We start from the raw sequence: 22485 nt of genomic DNA on the forward strand, positions 1-22485 counted from the left end.
GCTTCGGTCCTAAGAGTGGACTGAGGTGCTAATCTAAATTTTTTTCCTTCTATAGGTTGGTACATCACGTTCATCATTGGCCCATAAGATTTTAACTAAGTATTCTTAGTTTTTGACCGGGCTTGTCGCTTTAGACGAGTCCCATTAACCTATAAAAGCTCTGAGTAGTAACTTTAAGTCATAAAAGGCGCTTAAAAATGTGAAAAACCAAGAAGTAACGGTTTGTCCCGGAACGTCACGGTTTGTCGCGTTATTCTTGGTAAGTTATAAACCGAGAATTACGTTAAGTCCCGAAATGTCACGGTTTGTCACATTATTCTTGGTTCGTCTTGGTTCATAACCGCACCAAATTCTCGAGTGCGGTTATTCAATCAGAACGTCACGTTATTCCCGGAACGTAACGTTTCAATCGGGACAATTTTTTTAAAAGTGCGGTAACGTCTTGGTTCAATCGGGACAAAAGTTGCTGTCACGTGACGTCACGTAACGTTATTTTTTTGAACCGGTATGCCGAAGCTTAATAAAAACAAAAATTATTTCTCTTTTTACTTTTTTAAAACATTTTTAAATATTGAAAAAATGTAATGAATTTTTGTGTGATTACGCTGCAAATATTTTCAAAAACAAAAATTACGGTATAAAAAATATTCCGATTTTATGTTGCAGAAGAAACAATTCAAAGCATTTTTGTTAAACTTTTATGTAAGAACTTGGGCTGTTATGACAGGTTAAATGGGGAAAGCAATTCCCCATTTAACCAATTAAATTTTATTTTTTAACCAATTCAAAAAAAATTAATAAAGCAATTGGTGTCCAAAAGGTATAGTGCTCAAAAAAAAACCATAGTAGCAAAAATACTGTTAAGACTTTGATGGAAACTACAATGCCAAGTTAATCACCTGTGACCTGAGGGACGATTGCAGTTAAGGAAACTGCTCTTTTTAAAAAATTGTATTTATTTTTTATTACTCAATCATATTTCTCATAAAAATGTAGGCGAGATTGTAATGAATAAACGAGTTATAAATCAAACAACAACAAAGTAATTGACGTTAATATATTAAAACGTTAATTTACTTGTTATGAAACCTTCAAACCATAAAAGTCTAGCTGTAATTTGTTTTTTGCAAATTTTAACCAATAACTCTAAATCACGAACTTTTCTGACTAGATTTGTCAAACATGTTGAACGAAGTCTTTCCCGAAGTGTAAGGTGAATTTGTCTGTTCTAAGAAGAGTGTTTTACAACTTTGCTACTTTTAGATAAAACCGCTAAATCGAGTCAAAACTGTGTCATCTAGTTTTGCAAATTTTGCAATTTTAGCAACATTAGTGTCATGCGTGTCATCGTTTGCATTTGTTTGCAATTAATTCTGATTTTCACTAATTCATGGATACCAACATCACGATTTTCAAAATGGTGGATATAGCATTTTATGCTTTAAAGTTTTTTTAATTTAGACATTAAAGTTTTTTTTAATATAGACATTAATGTAATTAATGTTTTAATTTAGACATTAAAACATTAATTACATTATTTAAACATTACTATTATGTAAATATAACTTATGCAAATATACTTGTAAAAAATAATACAGTTCAATATTGGTTTGGAACGTAAGTTTATTAATGAAGTCCTACTGAATAAAAGATAATGGCTGTCTCTAGTCTTGATGGATATAGATCAATTGGACACACAGGATTTTACCTTACGTCGGCAACTTAGTAACAGGTTAGTTTGTGGGAAAAGGTCACATTTTGTAAAAATGGGCATATACTGTTTTGCCTTAAACCAATTGATATAAAGCAGCCAAGTTCATTTTTTTAAATGATGATAAGGTTCGTAATAGTAAGTACGTAATGTGATGGATTATATTTGAAAAATAACGTTTTAAGATAATAGAATAAATAAATAACTGAAGGTTTATATTAAAATTTTGTAATCAAAAAAAAAAAAAATTATGCAGACTGATATATAAACAAATAACGTCGTCGTCGTCATTGTTGACAACAATTAAGTTACTTTACGAGAACGCTAATAGATATGATAATAAACACAAAACAAAAGACAAGAATAATTATGATAATAGCTTTCCTTAACAACATTATTTTTTTACTTAATTTGAGTATGAAACACCATGACAGATGGCTCCTTAAAAAAATGTACACTTATTGGATTTTTATTGCAAATATTTGTAATTGGAATGGAATACAGTATGACTTTTTTGACATATGATTGTATATTAAAAAAATGATTAACACAAACACGCCAAAAATTTATTATGGTGTTGTGTCCTTGTTTTCTTTACTGTCTTCCTTTTTCCTCTTTCTTTTTAATTCGAGGGAGAATTATAGCCGGCTTTGGTGGTTCGTTGAAATCTGTAGTTTACAGTGAAACAATTCGAATTTACTCAAAACTGTCAATTTTATCAGTTATGCTTAATTTAGGATTTAGAATTGGCCCAGATTTTAATTTAATTTTTAAAAACATAAACTTTTTAATAGGCGGCTTGCAGCTCCGATACATCATTTTCCCAGGCGTTTTTTATGGGTTTTTTATGTCTTTTTATGGAAATAATAACAATAGCAATGGTGCAAAATGTATCAAAGGAATTCGATTAAAAAGTTAAAAAAACTTTTTTATATTTTTATGTTCAGGAATTTATTAGTTTAAAAAAAAAATTAGAATTTTTTTAAATACTCAAAACTTTTGCAAATAATCACATAAAATAAAACTTGATGTCAAATATTTAACATTTGTTTCTGGTTAATATTTAATTGCTTTAAAGCAAACGAGCAATTATTTTTCATTACATCCGCTGGTGGGAGGCAAATATTTCCGCCTCCAATTTGGCGGCCGCATGCAGTTGGGAGGTAGAGGCCATTGGAGGCGGCCTCCAAATGATTCTGCCTCCACAATTTTTCCTGGAGGCTTCCACCTCCCTAATGGCGTCGGCCTCCAAAACATTTTGTCTCTAAAAAATAACTCTGGCTGCGGCCACCAATAGAAGGGCAGAAGCTACTAAAGGCGGAAGAAAGAACATTTTACCGCTAAAAATTGATTGGGAGGCCGCCCCTAACAGCTTTCGCCTCCTTAAAAAGTCGGCCTTTCGACAGAAAGTTACTTTGCCGCCGGGCGGCATTATCAACTCTGGTTCTAACATTTGCAAACAGTATTCGATCTTAATGGATTCTACGGGAGTTTTATTAGCATTGAGTTGTTCCGCGTTTATGTTTGATTATTTACGTTGTCATTATGTCAGTTATCGGTTGTTTATTTATTATACGCAGAAAGCAATTTATTTGTCCTAATCAGTTGATATAAAATACAACTTGTAGGTAACTTTTGGATAAATATTTTAATTTGTATGATAATTTTTTAAGTTATTTTTTATTCATTAACTTTTTATTCAAACTTTTTAATCAAATAATTTTTTTTTTTTTTTTTTTTTTTTTTTGCCGTTTAAAAATATACATTCCGTAATTTACTAACAAAATATAAATATAGCAGGGGCGAGAAGAAGACTAATATATCTTATCACCAAGCCCCTTTATAAATTCCGTAAATATAAAGGTTAATTTTAAAATAAGAAACTTCGTTAATTTTATAAAATAAACAAATGTACAAAAGTGGTAAAAAGAAAAGAAAAAAAAATGAAAAGTGAAAAATTAGCTAGAAGCGCTATAGGCTTAGCAAAAAACAAAAACAATAAAAATATATATATTAGGATATAAATAAATTTAACTCAGTCTTTTTCTAAATTTAATATACTTTTCATGTATTTGATAGATAAATCATAATGTAATTTCAAAAATAGTTTTGTGGTAAATGATTCTTTATTAATAGCTGTCTTATTTTTGTCTTAAACTCATTAAGCATTGTTAGAGTTTTAAGTTCAGTTGAAAGTATTTTATTCCATGCCTTTGGTCCTCTTATTGAAATTGAAAAATCAGTTGCTGCATAATAACTTTTGGGCTGTATATATCTGTTATTTGAATATCTAGTTAGATATTTGTTTTCCTTTATTTTGAATAACGGGTTAAATATTTTTGGAATGATACTTTTATTAATTTTGAACATAAAAATTAGGAGATGATAAATATTTATTTGGTAGATATTTAGTATATTTAAGTTAATAAATAAGGGTCGAGAAGGTGTATAGCGGCTTTTATTGGATATAATTCTGATAGCATGTTTTTGCATATTAAAGAGTTTTTTCAATTTATTTTTATTGGTACTACACCATGCAATGCTAGCGTAATTAAGATAGGAATGAATAAAGGAGAAATATAAGAGTTTTAAACAACTTAGATTTAAAAATGGTTTTGCCCTATATAGCATGCCGATGTTCCTTGATATTTTACCTTCAATATATTTTATCTGACATCTCCAAGTTACATTTTCGTCCAGGAGTACGCCTAGAAATTTTAATGATACCTCTCCTTTTATTTCATAATTGTTAATACAAAGATTTGGAAGTTTTAATGGAATTTTGTCTCTTTGATGGAAAAAAGTATATTTTGTTTTTATTACATTTAGAGATAATTTGTTTGCTCTAAACCATTTAGAAAGATATTGAAGTTCTATGTTTACAGTTTTAAATAAGATTTTTATGTCATTGTGAGCATAAAATAGATTAGTATCATCTGCAAACAAGATTGAGTCTAATATATTACAAGATTTACTTAAGTCGTTGATATATATTAGAAATATATTGGTTATAAGATTTATATAATGGTTATATAATGGTTATAAGATTTAATGTATTATTTTTAAAATCTAAAACTATTTGTACCATTTAAATAACTGGGTGTTCAGCAAAAGTTAACTTTATCATTACAATCGGTAGGAAATGAGCTAGGATCTAGTTTTAGTGAAAACCATTTCAAATTTAGACCGCAATAAATTCTGAAGAAAAACGATTTTTAATAAATATTAACTTGTAATATGTTTATAATGGTATAGACTGTTTTTTTACAAAAATTAACTGGGATCTTAAGTTACGCTTTGGCAAGTTTATTTTAAAAAAGGAAAAACTCCCGATTTTTTTCATTAATTTTTACTATAAAAAATCATTTATCTATGTTTACTATGTTTAGTTTGCCAACTCTGTTTGTATATTCTTTAAAACTTTTTTTTTTTTATAACTAACGATTACTTTATCAAAGTTGTATTAATTTGAATTAATTTGAAAAAACAATTTTGTATTAATTTGTATTACAAAGTTGTATTAATTTGAATAGTGAAACAAACTCTTATATTGCATAATTATTTAAAGTTGAATAAAACAGTTTTTCTCTTACAAAGGCACAATATTTCCCAATTGTTATTCGGCAATTTCAGAATGCAAAATTTCAGAAATTTCAATCGGCATTTTAGAATATGCAAAAGACTAAAATGTACCTTTGTAGCTATTTGATACTTGGTTCCAAATATTTTTATATTGCATTGGCTGCGCAATTACCGTTCAGCAGTTTTTCTTGGTGCCACTTAACTGTCACATTTATATGCAGTTAGCTCACCGATAATAAAATTGTACTTTAATAATCAAGTGCTTTAAAATAGAAACAAATCACTGATAATGAAAAATAAGTCTAGAGCAGAATTAAGTAGCATATTGGTGGGGATCAAAATCTTTACAAAGTTATTTTTTTGTCTGGTCTGGACTCATTTTTTTTTACCTCTAGTTCATCTTCTATGAAAAAACTATACACCAAGATGCTTTGACCCTAAATAAATTTAAGTGTGCTTTTTACTTGTAAATTTCAAGATATGATGGGAAATCGTTCACATATAATTTTTAGTGTCAAAGATAAAGAAAGTATGCCTTTTGATGTTGCTAAATACAGTTGTGAAAATGGTTTTATTTCTTATTTATATAATTTTTTAATTTTATCCAATGTTGATTTCATTTGCAAATATTACCTCCCAGCATGTGCGTGTCAAGGTCAATCTTATCAGTAAATAAAAAGTAAAACTGTATAGTCGTCTGTCTTCTTTTGCTATCGCCGTTTTTAGGTTATTCTTGTTTAATAGAGATTTATAACCACCTTGACCACTAAGACATACTATACATATATAAGTTTAGCACTATTTTCCAAGCAAAAGACAATATGAAACTTTGTAAAACGGCAAATGAATGCTATAAATCAAAAGATTTATAACATTTATTTAAGATCTTGTCGCAATGCAATTTAACTTTTTTACATAGTTTGAGGTTTACATAAATTAGATATTTGCATACACTTTTGTTAACATTTTCTTATAAAAAAAAGTGCTGCAACCTCTCGCCCTTAGCTCGTGTGTAATGGCTGTGAGTTCTGTGCAAACACGCACGAATGAGCATTTAAAAAGCGGTATAAATATATATAGATATAAATATAGATATTGATATTTTTGAGTTATTAAGATAAGTTAATAACTTAAAATATCAATATCTATATTTATATTGTGGTAGTCCTGTATAAATGTTTTCTGCAGTAGTCAAGTCGTTATCTGTATAAATGAAACAGTTAACAATACTTATTGCTATCGCATTCTCTCAATATAATTGATTCTTAATTTTGAAAACTTCGTTGTTATCTGTGTTCAATTATTGAAAATTTTCATCTTTGCAGATTTTCTGAATTTCCTCAAATATATAGTTACTGATTAGAATCAGCATTATCTGACTTTGTGAAAACTTTTTTTATTATGGAATCCTTGAATTCCTTCAGAACCCGTTCATGAATGCAATAGTTGATATACCTTCTCTGAGATTAAATATTGGCTTCGGAGTTAATATTAATATCCGAAGCGTTGACTTTTTACCGTTGTATATCTTGAATAAAGTGTTTGAAATAGGTGTGCACCTAAAACTTTTTGGAACAATTTAAACAGATCTAAATAATCACCATTTTATGTGATGGCACGTCCTTCAAAATGTACTTTCAAAATACAGGCCGGGTAAATAAAAATGAGCAATTACTTTTACTCAGTAATTGGTCAGCTTTACGTGAATAAAAACTTTAGCAATATTAATTAACTTTTTATTCACGTCAAGCTGAACAGTTACTGAGTAAATTGTTAAACTTTACGTGACTAAAAATTTAAGCAAAACTCCTTAGTTTTTATTCACGTAAAGCTGATCAATTGCTGAGTAAAAGTAATTGCTCATTTTTATTTACCCGGCCTAACGGCTCAAAACGTGATATTGAGGCAGAGCAACTTATTAGTTTATTTAAAATATTTGTATAGGATAGTAAAACTTTAGGTAAAAGAAATTCATCTGTTGTCAATGTTTTTCCTGCGAAATAATATTAAAAAGGAATACAATTTTATATAAAATATTAAACAAAATAATCATTTAAATGTTTTTTTTTATATATTCTGAAATATTTTGATTGTCTAAACATTATTGGGATTACATTGGATAAAGATGCACCGGTAAAGTAAAATGACTTCTTCGCATATGCCAAGGTCAAACTTGGTATTTTAAAAGAGACTTGGGCACTTTTGGTGCTTTTATTATGTTGAATTAATTTTAAATAACTCTTTATACTATTGAATACATTGCCATCTAGACATTTTCTAACAAGTACACATGCTTCTTGGGTTATTTTTGGTAGAGGAAGATTTGTTACAACAGTTTTGCTTGCTCTTTTTTTGATGGAATTTTGTTGCATTTGCGTTTTGGTATAGAGTAATTGAATTGATCCAGAGTAAGTAAGTAAAGGTACTATTATACTAATATAAGTTTTTCTGGTAGCTTCTTGACTTATATTTGGTCTTAAATTGGCTAATAATCTTAGACGCGCACTAACTTTCTTGTACGAAGATACAAAATATATATCTAATGTGAGGACATTGTCTAAGATATTGCCCTAATATTTATAAAATCACATAAAATTTATCCGTACACTTTTGTATCGCTACTTCAATACATGATTTTTAATTTTTGATGTTTTTATCTTTGATTTTTAAACAGTTTGATTTCAGTTTTTCCTTTACTTAGATAACAATTTTGTTGGTGTCAAAATAATGAGAAATGTTTTCTAAGTCTTCTGAAAGCCTACTGTCTAATACAACTGTATTCCTTGCTGGAAAGTTTATTACCGTATCGTTCGCATACTTTATGATACTCGAATGACTGAGTGTGCTAAGACATTCAAGAAAATTATGAACAACAATGGTCCTAAAATACATATACACTGTTGATACTAAAATACATATATACTATTGAATCGATATAAACAATTCTTAGAACTTTTTAAAAAGTATGATTAGAATTAACAAGAAAATTAACCATTCGTTTTGCAGCTTTAAAAATAAAAAGATTTTTAATGGTTAAATTTAAGTAGTTATCAAACTTGCTGCTTAGTGATTTAATACTCAGTGAGCATATGCTTACTGCAGCAATTAAGTAAGTAAACTTAAAGCCATACGATATGCTGGATAAAAAGTTGTCTGACGTAGTGGAAGCTACTGTTACTGAAAATCTTTTCGTGACAGCTTGGTCGGAATTGATTACGAACTTGGTTTTGTTAAATGACTCGAAATCGAATCTCACTACCTTTGATGGGATTGTTTTGTACCCGAAGTTGTTGTTTGCTTTTAGTAATTGGTTCGTGTAGCTAAGGACCATTATAGATTTTTATGAAAATACCGTTTAATAAGGTTTTGATATATTAAATGGTGAATTTTGTTAAAGTAGTTTCTGAAGTGATTTTAGTTTGTGATTAATTTTTAAATAATAACCGGGTATAGTATAATTTAAAATAAACCGGGTAATCAGAAATAAAGGGAAATTTCATTTTAATCAGAGAAAAGAAATAAACCAGATAATTTTAATTTCTTTTCTCTGACTAAAATAAAATTTCTTGACTTACGACTTTCTGACGATGTAAGTTTAACAAATGAAGCAATAAAACAGTAACAATCAAAACTCACACTCTACCCAAATAATAGAAGTTTTCTTAATAACTGTTTAAGGGTCGCCCATAAATTACGCCACGCTTTAGGGAAGGGGGTTGGTGAGTGGGTATTAGGGGGTCTAGACGATTTTGTGACGATTTGTTACGAAGGGAGGATGGGTGTTTCCGATTTTGCGACGCAACAATTTTTTCTTAAGCTTAAATTTAATAATCTACATGTTGATTGTAAACTCAACTGCACCTAAATCTTACTTAGTCAATGCCTGTTAACAGTCCGTTAATAAGCAGTGTTACAGCCGTAGGCGCATTGCATCTACGTGTAACAGTCTATGTGCAGTGCACGTTCTGCGCTTTGATTTTATATGGTCTAACAAAAAATAACCTTTGTGTACTAACTAAAAAAAAAAAAAAATTCGTCAATGAGAGAGGAACCTGAAACCCTCGGTGTACTAGCCGGAAGCGGAATCCACTCGGCCAAGCTAACATGACTCGTGGTAAGAAAATTTTATTTATAAAATAATAATTTTGCATTTTTATATCGGAAAAATAGCTATATATTATATTTAAAATTGGGATGATGTTCAGGATGTTAATACAATTTTACACGGAACTGTTAGGGTGGAAAAAAACAACTTTAAACAGAAAGTATAAGTGTGTATATATATATATATATATATATATATATATATATATATATATATATATATATATATATATATATATATATATATATATATATAAACACACATACATGCATATATTTAAACACACAGACATTACTGTAATAAACAGAATCTTAAGTCTCGGAGCAGTTTCAGCTAAATCATTATTTCCTACTGCTTAAATCTTTATTGATGGCTTCTTTCTGTTATTTATATTACAGCCATGCTCACAAAAATATATAACGCGAGCTTTTATAACTCTACACAATCTGCAATACCATAGTTTAAATATAACCAGTCCAATACGGAAACGAGTAAATTTAACTGTTACATCAACATCAGCCAAACGCGATGAATTTAAAATAGCAGAGTATACATTAAAAAAATTGGATTTAAAGAAATCATTTGTCTGCAAGAAATTCTCTAATACTATGTAACAATTCTTTTTTCACTTCATCTGGAACTCGGGCTCTTGCTCTTGGCGTTAACTCGGCTACTAGTTCGTCAACCGTAACATTGTCAATTCCTTTTTCTTTCACTATTTGACGAGCATATTCTTTTAACTCTTCTCGCCAGCCACTCTCAATTAGACGAGCTCGTAACATGTCCTGTAGACGTTCTTTTTCACCGGTCTCAGTCAACCGTTGATTAATTTTTTGTTTTACTTGTGTTTCCCGCTTCTGCGTCATTCTAAATATTAGTTAACTAAAAATAAAGTAGTATGATATCATTGAGCTGATTTATGCAAAAAAAAACGAGATTCAGCAACAAGATGTAAAACTAACAGACACATCACGTAGAACCAGCAATATATACCATATAAAACTTATTTAGCAAGTAATCTATATAATATATATATATATATATATATATATATATATATATATATATATATATATATATATATATATATATATGAAGTTATTTAATCATGACTACAAATTGAATAAATATGATAAAAATGTCGGTTTACAAAATAAAATACGTGAAAAACAATCATTCGAAAATACAAGGAATGAAAGAAAACTAAAATATTCTAACAAATTTAGAAATCTCTGTTTTGTTCGACTTCAATTTCTAATTTTTCAAGTCGTGTGCATAAACAGCTATCAATGCGAAGATAAAAACAATAACCCAGAAGCAATATTGGAACACTGATAAGAAATGACACAGCTTCAAATAAAAATCTTGGAGCGAAAATTTTCCAAACCATGAGATGCCTGCGGTGAAGAGTAGCTGAAGATGCCGTGATAAAAACCTAAACAAATCAATTTGATTAAGTTGAAAAACTTATTAAAACATTTTAGCATTTCTCCTACTTCCCTAATTAAAGTTCTATCACCATATTGCCAGCATCATAACTATTTTAAACGAAGAAAATTTTTTTTAAAAAAAACAACCTACTTTACACATAAATATAGCCATGTAGAGAAGTGACAATCGAAAAAGATTTATTCGAGAACTGTGCCCATTGTCAATAAGATGAACTTCCGCCACTTTATCTTTTTCATCAACGCGAAAGAAATTATTTTTATGACTTAAAAAAAGCAAAGGCAGAGCCAACGAACAAACAATTTGAGAAGCAAATGTATTCAACAATATAACCATTACTAGTGAAAGAAATCACGATAAAAAAATATTAAACACACACATATATATATACATATTAAACACACACATATATATATACATATAAAACACACACATATATATATATACATATATATATATATATACATATATATATATATATATATATATATATATATATATATATATATATATATATATATATATATTTATATAAATAAATATATATATATATAAATATATATATATTTATATATATATATTTATTTATATAAATATATATATATATATATATATATTTATATAAATAAATATATATATATAAATATATATATATTTATATATATATATTTATTTATATAAATATATATATATATATATATTTATATAAATAAATATATATATATAATATATATATATATATATATATATATATATATATATATTTATATATATATATACATATAAAATTGATATTAAAGTTTATATTTTCCCAATTACACAATCATACATATGTTTAAGCTTACCTTGTGGAACTATCTCTGTAGAAGAGCCTTCGAAGCCAATATAAGCAGCAGGAAAACGTATTGCAGGAATTGTTGTCTGATGACCAGTTCCAAAAAATCCATAAACTGAAAAGAAGCTCCAAACAAGAACACTGCAAAACATATCTCCTAAAATTTTAAAAATAGATTGTTACTACTGCTATTATGCAAAACAAGAATCAAATTAATCAACAAATCAAAACAAACTTAAAGAAAAAATATTATAACAAGTTAAAATAAAATAATAAAAAGTCATTATAAAACTGCCATTACAAAATTTTTTTAATATCAAAAATAAATATCTTACCATACTCCCATGGCTTCTCAGATGAACCAAAGCCGAAAATTCCTAACACACAATATGCTGCTACCCATAGTAACAATACAGAAAAAATCATTCCATCACTTAAAACTAAACATATAACAACTGTTAATTTAAAAGCTAATACAATAAACGCAGAAGAATACACAGTCTGAAGTCCATATACCAAAGGAGGTTCTGAAGCTTCTTTTGATAACCTTTTAGAGATGTTGTCTTTAAGAACTCGAAGTAACTCTGGTACAGAAATGTTTCGATAAAGGTTCTTTTGATTTTGAAAAACAACTGCCAAACCAAGCGGACTTATAGTAAGCAAAATAACAGATAAAATAAAACAAGTGTAAACAATCCGAGGGAAAATAATTTGCTGCCAATAAAGTACATTAAACACTGAGGCTATAGGATGACTCAATATCAAAAGAAAAATCCAATGTAAAACCATGAAAGAGAAACATAAAACGGCTAAAATTTTCATAACAAAAGCAATAGAACTAAAGCCATACAAATTACCACGCTTCTGTAAATACCATCGTGTTATTAACAATAATGAAAAAAGTGATGCAATAGCTAAAAAAATTCTTTCCTGAGCATAATGATCTGTAAAGTCTGTTATTAAAGCTGATAATGGCAGAGAGTATGTTGAAACAACACAAGTTAATTGCATCTCTCTACAAAACCAAAAGTTTTTAGTTAATCGAATACAAACCAGTAATACCAAAAAAATAGCAGTAATCTTTAATGCTTCACTATTAAAGCAAAAGTTAAGCACGACAGTTTTTAACTGCATGTAACACTTTGATCTCAGATCTTTTGCAGCTTGAATTTTATAACACTTTAGAGAGTTGACAAAACATGAAAATGCATAAAACAAAACCAAGGATTGAAGTAAGAACATTGTGCTGACATCTTCATAAATAATAAAACTATTAGAAAAAAGGGATCCTAAATATGCCAGAAAAGCAACTAAAAATATCCATCCTTTACTACTGAGTTGCTGAATTAAAACTTGAAAGTTAAAAACATGATTTAAATTTCTAAATAAAAGTATATTACCAAATACTGTAAGCCACAAGCTGAAACTACCACATACTGTAAGCCATAAACTAAATGAGAAAGAAATAGCTCCGAAAACTATAAATGCTGATGTGTCATTACTTAGATGCATCGGTACAATTAAATACGCTACCCCAACTAAGGTAAAAATAAGACCAATGATGCATATTGATGTATTAAAAATTCCAGTCTCCATTTTCAAATTTACGTTAGTTGAATAAAACATGATAAATAAAGTAGCAGATATAAATCCCATTAGTGACAACCCTAAACACATTGAAAACAAGTCAAACTGTGCCCAGGCATTTCTACATAACTTTTTTATTGATTGAAGCACATCTTGAAATGACTGATCTAAAACTTGCATTTCTTTAACATATTCGCTAATATCTTTAGACTGAAGTGTAATCAGTGTCTTGTTTTCCCAGTCAATAGTGACTATAATCTGTAACAACTCATTAAATTTATCTACACTGTACTCATAACTTGCTCTTGCCATTTCAATTCTATCTGAAGGAAGCTCATCAGAGAAAGTTTGGTATTGATCTATATATGCAAGGATTTGCTTGCAGTTAATTTGAGCTGAATAAACTTTGTTAATTTGTTTAAAAACATTGACAGATGTTTTTCCTTTTATTCTTTGCTTTAAATTTTCAGGTATAAACATTTCGACATCTCCGTCAAAAAAGTCAGGAATTATTGAACCAAGGTTGGAAAATGGAATTGGTTGGTCAAGAAGCAGTGATAATGTTGGTACAAGATCAATTTGAGAAACAGTGGGCAGATGTTGACCATTTAACTAATTTAAAATAAATAAAAATCATCAATAATATAACATGCACCATGGGTGCAAGTGCAACATAATGTGCAACATGACTGCATCAAATTTATTTTATTTAGTCATAAAATAAATATAATGCAGTTTTTTTTAAATTTTTCAAAATTGCATACAGTACAAAAAACTTTTTTTTTGGAAAAATAAAAGTATTTATAGTATTAAATTAAAAAATATCTAGAAAAAAAAAAAAAGTATTTATAGTATCAAATTTAAATAATATATACTAATTTTGAGCATAATCATGTTATATAAAATTTTTTAAAAATAAAATTAATATTAAATTAAAATAGCAATAATATGTATAATAGATTTTATTTGATAATTATTAAGTTTAAAAAAAATAAACTATATTATAAGTAAACTAGTGCAAACCAATGAAACTATCTTTTCAATCAATGATTAAAATATTGAAATGGAAACCCAAATGAATATTTCATAAATGAAAATTTTCTTTCTCCTTTATTTGAATATGACAAAACAAATAGTCAAATAGTCTATTTATAAAACAAATAGCCAAATAGTCTATTTATAAAACAAATAGTCAAATAGTCTATTTATAAAACAAATAGCCAAATAGTCTATTTATAAAACAAATAGTCAAATAGTCTATTTATAGTCAAATTTTTTTTTATAAACGTTTGAAAAAGTTGCGAGTTTATGGTTTTTTATTTCATTCAGAATTGTGATAACTCAGGAACCAAATCTTATTTAAAAATAGTTTTATTACCATCTTGTTACCATTTTGTCAAAAATTGAATTCGTATTCTAATTGAATAATTTTTTTAGTTAAAAATTAGACAAAAAGTAAAAAAACTTTTTTTTGTAAGACTAATCTATAGGAGTGGTGAGTGTTATATGCTATAATTGGTATTGCTAGATTTCAGTATCCTGGGTCATCTCATTCATCAACAAGCATGAGCTATTTCAGAACCATTTAATTAAACGTTTTCAAATCTAATGTGTCAATGACACAGCCTTTTTCAACATCTTTTTATTTTATTTTATTATTTTATTTTTTTTAGGTCCCCCAAGAAGTCCTAATGGTCTTGTCACAGAGCGAAAGTGCATTTAACCAGGAAGTTCACACCTCCTTCCTTACTGTGACGCGAAAATATGTCCAGAGCTCGTTTCGAACCTGGATATCCTGCTTATAAAGCAAGCGCTCTAAACACTGCGCCACGGCTGCAAAATCTTCTAAACCAGCTTAAAGAAACTTAGTATAAAACGCTACACGTGAGAATAAAAAAAGAAACGGAAAATAAGCTGAATAGTTTTTTTCAAGAGAAAACTGAAATAAACCTATTGGTTATAATAGTAAAATGAAAAATGATTTTTAAAGCTTAGAATTGTAAGCTATAAAATTAAATCTTTACAGTTTTATTAAATATATGTCTTCCAAAACATAAACAACCAAAAAAAAAATTATTTTATTTGGTTTTATGAAAAAATATTTTTTTTAACTTCAATTACTAAATAAAGGATTTCCTTTCTCAAAAAAAATCTTTAAATGGAATCAAATCTTTAATATTACATATAAGAAAAAGAGTTTTACAAAATACGATTATCTGAAAATGAATAAATTTGTTGTTTTGCATGTATTGGTATTTTAATGTAAGAATGTTGTTTATATATATATAGAAAACTTTTTTAAAACCACTAATAAAAAACAATTAAGTAACCCTCGGAATCAGGAAAAATATTCGACATTACCGAATGTCGACCCTAATTCTAAAGGTTGACTGAGTGTTAATTTTTGCAGACCGTGTCATATTATAAGGAATGATATGGACTTGAGATCACAGCTTTGTGCTATTTTGGTGAGAAAACTTTAAAATATTAAAGATTTCAGTCTTACCATTAAATTTTGGGGCATTTTGGGGTCTTTTATAATGGCAAGAAACAAGTATGATTTAGTATTTTGAGAAAGTATTATCAAAGATTATAAGAAAGGAGTCAAACAAAAAGATATTACTATCAAGGACTCTATTAACAAGTCATTTATATATGTTGAATACTCAAACAATTTAATAAAGGCAGTCTTTTATAAATGGGACATAATGGTGGAAAACCACGGAAAAAATGTTACTTCACTGACAGATTTTTCTGCCAATGAAGCAACATACTTTGTTACTTCACAAAGAATCATATTTTGTTACTTCAACATACTTTGTTACTTCAAAAAGAAAAGCGCTGATGACACCATTCAAAAACTGAAACTTTAGTTGTTCAAAAAAACACTTGGTGGACAACAACAACTCTTAGGACTTCTGAGCTTCAAAGCAGTGAAAAAAGCCTTGAATTTCTAAATTTTCTTAAACATTTACTATTAATGATAGAAACAGAGTGGAGCAATCAATCAAAGTACAATATGAAAGGTCCTGATGACAATTTGAAGATACATAGATCTAAAGGTAAAGGTTTGGATCCTTAATACACAAGAGAAATGGTCTGGCATGGTGGTGGAAAATAATTTGGAACTGTTTTTCTAGTTTTAGTAGGGTTGGGTCTATTTATCAAATAAATAGCATTATAGACCAATTTCACTATACTCTTCACTTCACTATATTCTTGAGGATTCACTCACTATATTCACTTCACTATATTCTTGAGGAAAAGATGGTTCCTCATGTTGAAAGATACATTTTCTAGGGATATTTCAACAAGACAAAGACCTAAAACACACCTAAACTTGTTAAACAAAGGTTTGCAACAAACCAAATTGAAGTAACCAGTTCAACCACCCAAGGTTGGCAAAAAAACCAAACCCAAAAAAACCCACTTTAAAAAAATCCAAATAAATTTAGATTTTTTTTAAAAAAATGTTCTATTTTACAACTGATAAATCAAATTTTAGTTTCTATAACTCCTTTATTAATTTTTAAATTTATTAACAAACTGTAATTCTTATACTGTAAATAAACTTGTTTAGACTGTATTTATATATAAAATGGTTTTTATATGTATTTACAGTGAATATACTCTTTAGCTTGAACTATTTTCAGAATAATACAAAATCTGATCAACCATTTTTTGTAGCAAGTTAGTAATTTATTAATTTAAACTAGATAGCAAGTTGGAATAATATTATTGTAATATATATTAAAATATTAGGGCAAATTAGTTCAAATGCTCATAAAGGAAATAAATATCATTTAATTAACAAAATTTCAAAATGCAAGAAATTGCTAGTTATTTAATCTTTCCTCTCAAATGTCTAAACATTTTAGATATATAATTTGATACTCACATAAGATCTTTATTACATAAAGTTTGTTATACTTAAAAAAACTGCAAAATTATGTAGGTACTCAACACAAGGCCACAAGCAGTAAACTATGTATAAAAACTGTTATACTCTATTCACGGTGGAAATTTGTCAGACAAAAAAAATATGTACCTTTTTCATGACTAACCCTGTTATGGGTGTGGCCTTGTACTTGTGAAACGCATGTAAGCTTAAAACATGCAATACCATGTGCATAAAAGTTTGCAAAATATTTGCTCATTTGATGAGAGAACATGTTGGAAACTTGTATGTACTTCACGAGTACAATTTTTTTGTTAAAAATAATACTCATGCTTATCTGTCTATTCTACAGGCTTTTAAAATTTTATATCAACTACAACATGTACTGTCAAAACGAATATTAGTACCAAGTTTACTAAAAGGTGAAAAAAGACACGATATAGCTAAATTTTTTGTTGTTGTTATTTCACCTCCCCAAGGCTGAGAAGGCCACTACAAACAAGGAGGCTACTTAATTGCGGTTATAACCTTCTCTCAACTCTATAACTCTAAAACATGAACCTTGACGACCAAGGCCGCTACTCGCAGAAACAAGTTGTGTTATTTTAATTCAATGGCTTTAAATAAAATATATAGAAGTTAATTTTTGGCTGCACAAAAAATTTGCCTTTTTTAGCTTTTCTTAATTGCATATAAACAGCAAGAGTTATGTGGTTTGGGTAGTTAAGTGACTTATCAAGCTACATCACAAGCACTGCATATCAAAACACCATATAAGTTGCTAAACATTAAGTTCAGGTACAATGTTCTAATAAAATCAAAATTAAGAGTAGAGCTTGTCTGTATCTAATTATTTTTTTTCTCTAATTAAAGGAACTATGGCTTAAAATTAGAAAAGAAATTATGTTATAAAACAAGTTACACTTAAGAAGACCTTAAAACAGCTATAAATAAAGTGAAAAACCACGAATTTATTATAAGAAAGGCTTCTAAAACTTATAAGATTCTATTAGGAACACTACATAAAAAGTAAAACTTGTGGATCAAAGCAAGGTGGGCAAATCACACTTGGTAGTTCAACAGAAAATTAATTTTGTTAAGCAATTACTTATATTATCAACTGGAGGAACAAAACAGAGGTGATAAAATGCCTTCCAGAAAATAATTAGGACCCAGGTTGTGACGACGCTCTAGTGGTTTTTAACAAATCCATTTTAGATATTCTAAAAAATAATCTAAGCTTAGGCACATATCCAAAAGCAAAACAAATCAATGCATAATCTAAAAAAATAAAAACATGCAGTGTTCATTGTCACTGCAAATCATCTGTTCATTCTCATCTTATTTTAAAATACAAAATTAGATTAATGTATTTACTGCAGTGTTAATCAGGCCTAGGTTTTTGCAGGAAGCTGGACAGTATAATGTTCTGTTAAAAAAAATTAGCGATTAGGCTAACAGTTTTCTTCTATGAGGCAAAAATGTTTAAAAAGCGTTCATAGTCACCCACGTTGACAGTAATCTGCAAAATTGAAACATCATGCAAAACAAATATATACAAACATTATTTGTATATTTTTGTGTGTATAAATTATATATACAAATAAAATGTGGTATTAAACAAACTTTTTTGTTTTATCCAATAAAATAAATTTTTAATGTGTAGCTTTAAATAACATATTTTTGATTGTGTCATTTTAGCAAATATAGTTTGGCAAAATTTAGCTATATTTTTTCAACAGAAAAGATAAAAGTATTATGGGTTTAGAAAAAGATACAGAAATGGAATAACTATTGAGTATTATGTTTTTAATCAAGTTTTCTGAGTTGATAAAAAAATTACAAACAACATTGACCTTGAACATCAGGCACTCATTGCAATCAGCTTCTGAAATGCCCTTAATTACAACAATTCATTGTGGTAATAAACTTAAATATCCACACCATTTAAGAAATGAAAATTTAGATAACTTAGAAATATTTTTGTAAATATGTCTTAATGTTAAAAAATTTCTACACAGCGTAGTTAAGGAGAGATCTGATCGATTTGCATTTCTTAAAAACAAAAATTTTTAAACTTCAATTTTTTGTCTTTTCCGCTCATTTTCGACTATTACTGTTATATATTTTTGAAAAGTATAATTTAAGCTTTTTGTATATAATGTATTGCTCTTTTATAAATTTTTTTTTAACCAAAGCATAAAGCAAAACAAAACTACCACTAAAATACATAAAACACGATGGTGCAGCATCATAAAAACAGCTGAAGTAAATGTAATAAATATTTACATTCCAAAAATGTCTCTTATTCGAAAGTAAAAAGTGTTCTAGTTAACAGCATTAAAATATTAAATAAATGACTAAAAACTTCTTATTTTATCTTTCTGTAAACAGTAAAAAAATTAAAATCAAAGTTTTCACATTAGTTTTCAAATTAACTTCCATAATCTCTTTATAGCCGTTTGAATAAATTACTAAACAGAAACAGAAAAACGTTTCAGCTTTTATATAACTTCTGCCCCATAGTATTAAGCTAAACCTTTAAACTTGTAGATAATAAAATCACTGAATATTTGTAAACAAAATAAAACAACGAGCTTCGTGATTTAAAAAAAAAATAAATAAAAACGCACACATATAAAACGGCATTTTTTGAAAACGAAAAGGCCTAAATGCAATATTTTTCTTCAGATCTCTCCTTAGCTACGCTGAGTACTTGGAAAGTCTTCACAACAACCCAATATCACCTAAGACGAATTTTTCTTATTAAATGCTCGAAGAAGAACTAAGGGTACGAAAGCACTTACAAAGCACCATTGAAGAGCAACTTAACTAAGAAATTCATGCCTCCTTCCTTACCAATGTTGCACATCTAGCCAGAGCCAGCATTGACCTAAGACCTTGCTCTATGCAAGAACTCAAACCACTGGGCCACAGTGCTATGAAGTTATTTTGCATTTTCTCGCTAATAATCGTTAATAATAATCGTTACCAATTGTTACTTACATGGACTAATTTCATGTGAAATGCCTAATTTTTTGATTTATTTCTAACCACACATAATGATTACGTATTTTATTAATAAAATGTAAAGAAAAATATTTATCATTGATTCTACTTTGCTTATATTAAATAATAATTATTTTCCATTCAATTTAACAATTAATTGTATTGTCAAAATAATCACTTTTATTCAAATTCAATTAAAAGAAATATTTATAATAATAAAAAAAAAAGTATTAATTAATTTGGAATCAGCATAAAAAATTATGAAAAAGTTATTAAACTACTAAAGTAAAGTTAATTTTGGCTCTCTGCCCCCTCCCCCTCGATATTATTAGATTAATAGATTGTTTATAGTTTTAATAGTTAATAGATTGTTAATAGATTTATTAGATTATTTACTCTATTAAATGCAATTCACCTGGGATGGTTTGAAAATTGACCTTTTACTGTAAGCAAACAAACCAGCCATAACTTCATCTCCACTATCACCACCATGATCACCGGTTATTGTCATCCCATGGTCTCCCATTACAAATAAAATTGTGTCATTATCAATATTACCAGTCAAATCGCTAGAATAAAGTCAAAAAAATATGCATTGAACTACTCCACATACTCCATATACACTTCAGTAGAATGATTTAAATTTTACAATAACTCCACTGGATTTACTAATATATTAGTTGCCAACCTTATCACTGAATCCATTTCACTTAATTTTCTTGTCATCTCTGGATGGTTAGTACCATAACGATGCCCACAATGATCTACTCCAAGAAAATGAGCAATTATAATAGACCAATCGGATCGCTTTACTTCAGCACCAATACTTTTCATTATGCCATAATCAATTGTATCCAAATCCTTCACATTAAGAGCTATATTTTGCACACACAAAAAAATATTTAAAGGTTCTATTTATAGAAATACTAAAAGAAAAATACTTTAAAGAAAAATAAACTTTCTACATATAATTTTCTAAACAAACAAATAAAAAAAGACAAGATGAAATAGCAAACATTATGTCAGCCTCCTCTTTGAAAAGAGATGGGGCAACAAAACAGATGAAAACAAAATAGATAGATTTACAAGTCTTTAGATAATAGATAAAGATTAAGATAATAGATAGATTTAGAAGTACAAAAAAGAATGATTGTTTGAATAATCCATAGTAATAAAAATTTGAATTTAAACTAAACAAAACAAAAAGTTAGCACTAAAGCCGCAGTGTTATTGATAATTTGTTATTTATTGCTAGTCTTGATCAAATCAAAATTACAAAATTACAGAATGCAAAATCTTTTTGTATATTATTTTACTTTTGCGTTTTTTTTGTGTATGTTATAAAGTCTTTTATAAAGTCTGTATGCAGGTATAGGGAGAGGGGGTAATTCAAAAACATACGAATGGGTACAAAAGGGGGGTTGTTAAAGACAGCAAGTAAGTATGCAGTTTGTATATTTCTCGTTCTACATCTCTCCTATCTTGATTTCTTTTTATTTTAACATAAGCATTGAATTTCATGAGTTTAAAAAAACCAATATTACGCTGAGTAACAAAAAAATGTCAAACTAACTAAAAGTTTTTTTGTTTTTTATGTTTTGAAAATATAAGATTGGGTAAGGAAGGGTGGGGGAAGGGGGAAGGGAAGGAAGTGATTGTGTTGCTAATAATGCTTTCATATGCATAAGGGAAGGAGGGGAAGGGAGGAGGTTGTTAAAAGCATGCAGATATGTACAAGAGGAGATGAGGTCCTAAATCAGCGGTTTTACTGCGTATGTACTTTATGGATGTGTCTAATATGAAATTACAAACTGAAATGTGCCTAATATGAAATTACAAAGTAAACCTACAATAAAGGTATAACAATATAATTTTTTAAATAAAGTTTTTTAATCAAGACATCAAACTTGTGAGAAGCAAGTGAGAGTAACTCATTTTTCTAGTGTTGGAAATCATTACTAAATGTATTATATTATAACTTTACAACAATATTGCATCAATAATTGTAACTGCCAAAACCTTTTGCCATTGAAGTATGCTTAAATCTAATAATTCACATCATGATCTTTTGCAATTGAAGTATACTTAAATCTGATAAGTTAATCCAACAACAACTAGATAACTTTATTTTCATCATACATAAACAAAAACATCATATAATGGATTCAATTACTTACCTAGTGAAAATAAGTTTCTATAAAGTTGTATTTAGGTTTAATCTGTTTTCTGGACTACCATATCACATTGCCTCTAAGAATTTATGCCAACCATAATAAATAAAGATAACCATAGCAGATGCCAACTTTGCA

General features: G+C 28.1%; 1 protein-coding gene across 1 annotated transcript in view; it reads right to left on the reverse strand.

Annotated features, from left to right (window-relative positions):
- Positions 1–10539: 10539 nt before the first annotated feature.
- Positions 10540–22485, reverse strand: part of LOC100213836 (GPI ethanolamine phosphate transferase 3) — a 42142-nt gene continuing 30196 nt past the window's right edge. The window contains exons 4-9 of the mRNA XM_065816368.1: positions 20865–21051; positions 20592–20745; positions 12018–13881; positions 11693–11839; positions 10980–11185; positions 10540–10833 (exon numbers count right to left, since the gene is read on the reverse strand). Of these exons, the coding sequence (XP_065672440.1) occupies positions 10621–10833; positions 10980–11185; positions 11693–11839; positions 12018–13881; positions 20592–20745; positions 20865–21051 (2771 nt within the window). The 3' untranslated portion in view covers positions 10540–10620. The remainder of the gene's footprint in view (positions 10834–10979; positions 11186–11692; positions 11840–12017; positions 13882–20591; positions 20746–20864; positions 21052–22485) is intronic.

The sequence above is a fragment of the Hydra vulgaris genome, chromosome 13 (genome assembly GCF_038396675.1).
Source record: "Hydra vulgaris chromosome 13, alternate assembly HydraT2T_AEP".
Classification (NCBI taxonomy): Eukaryota; Metazoa; Cnidaria; class Hydrozoa; order Anthoathecata; family Hydridae; genus Hydra; species Hydra vulgaris.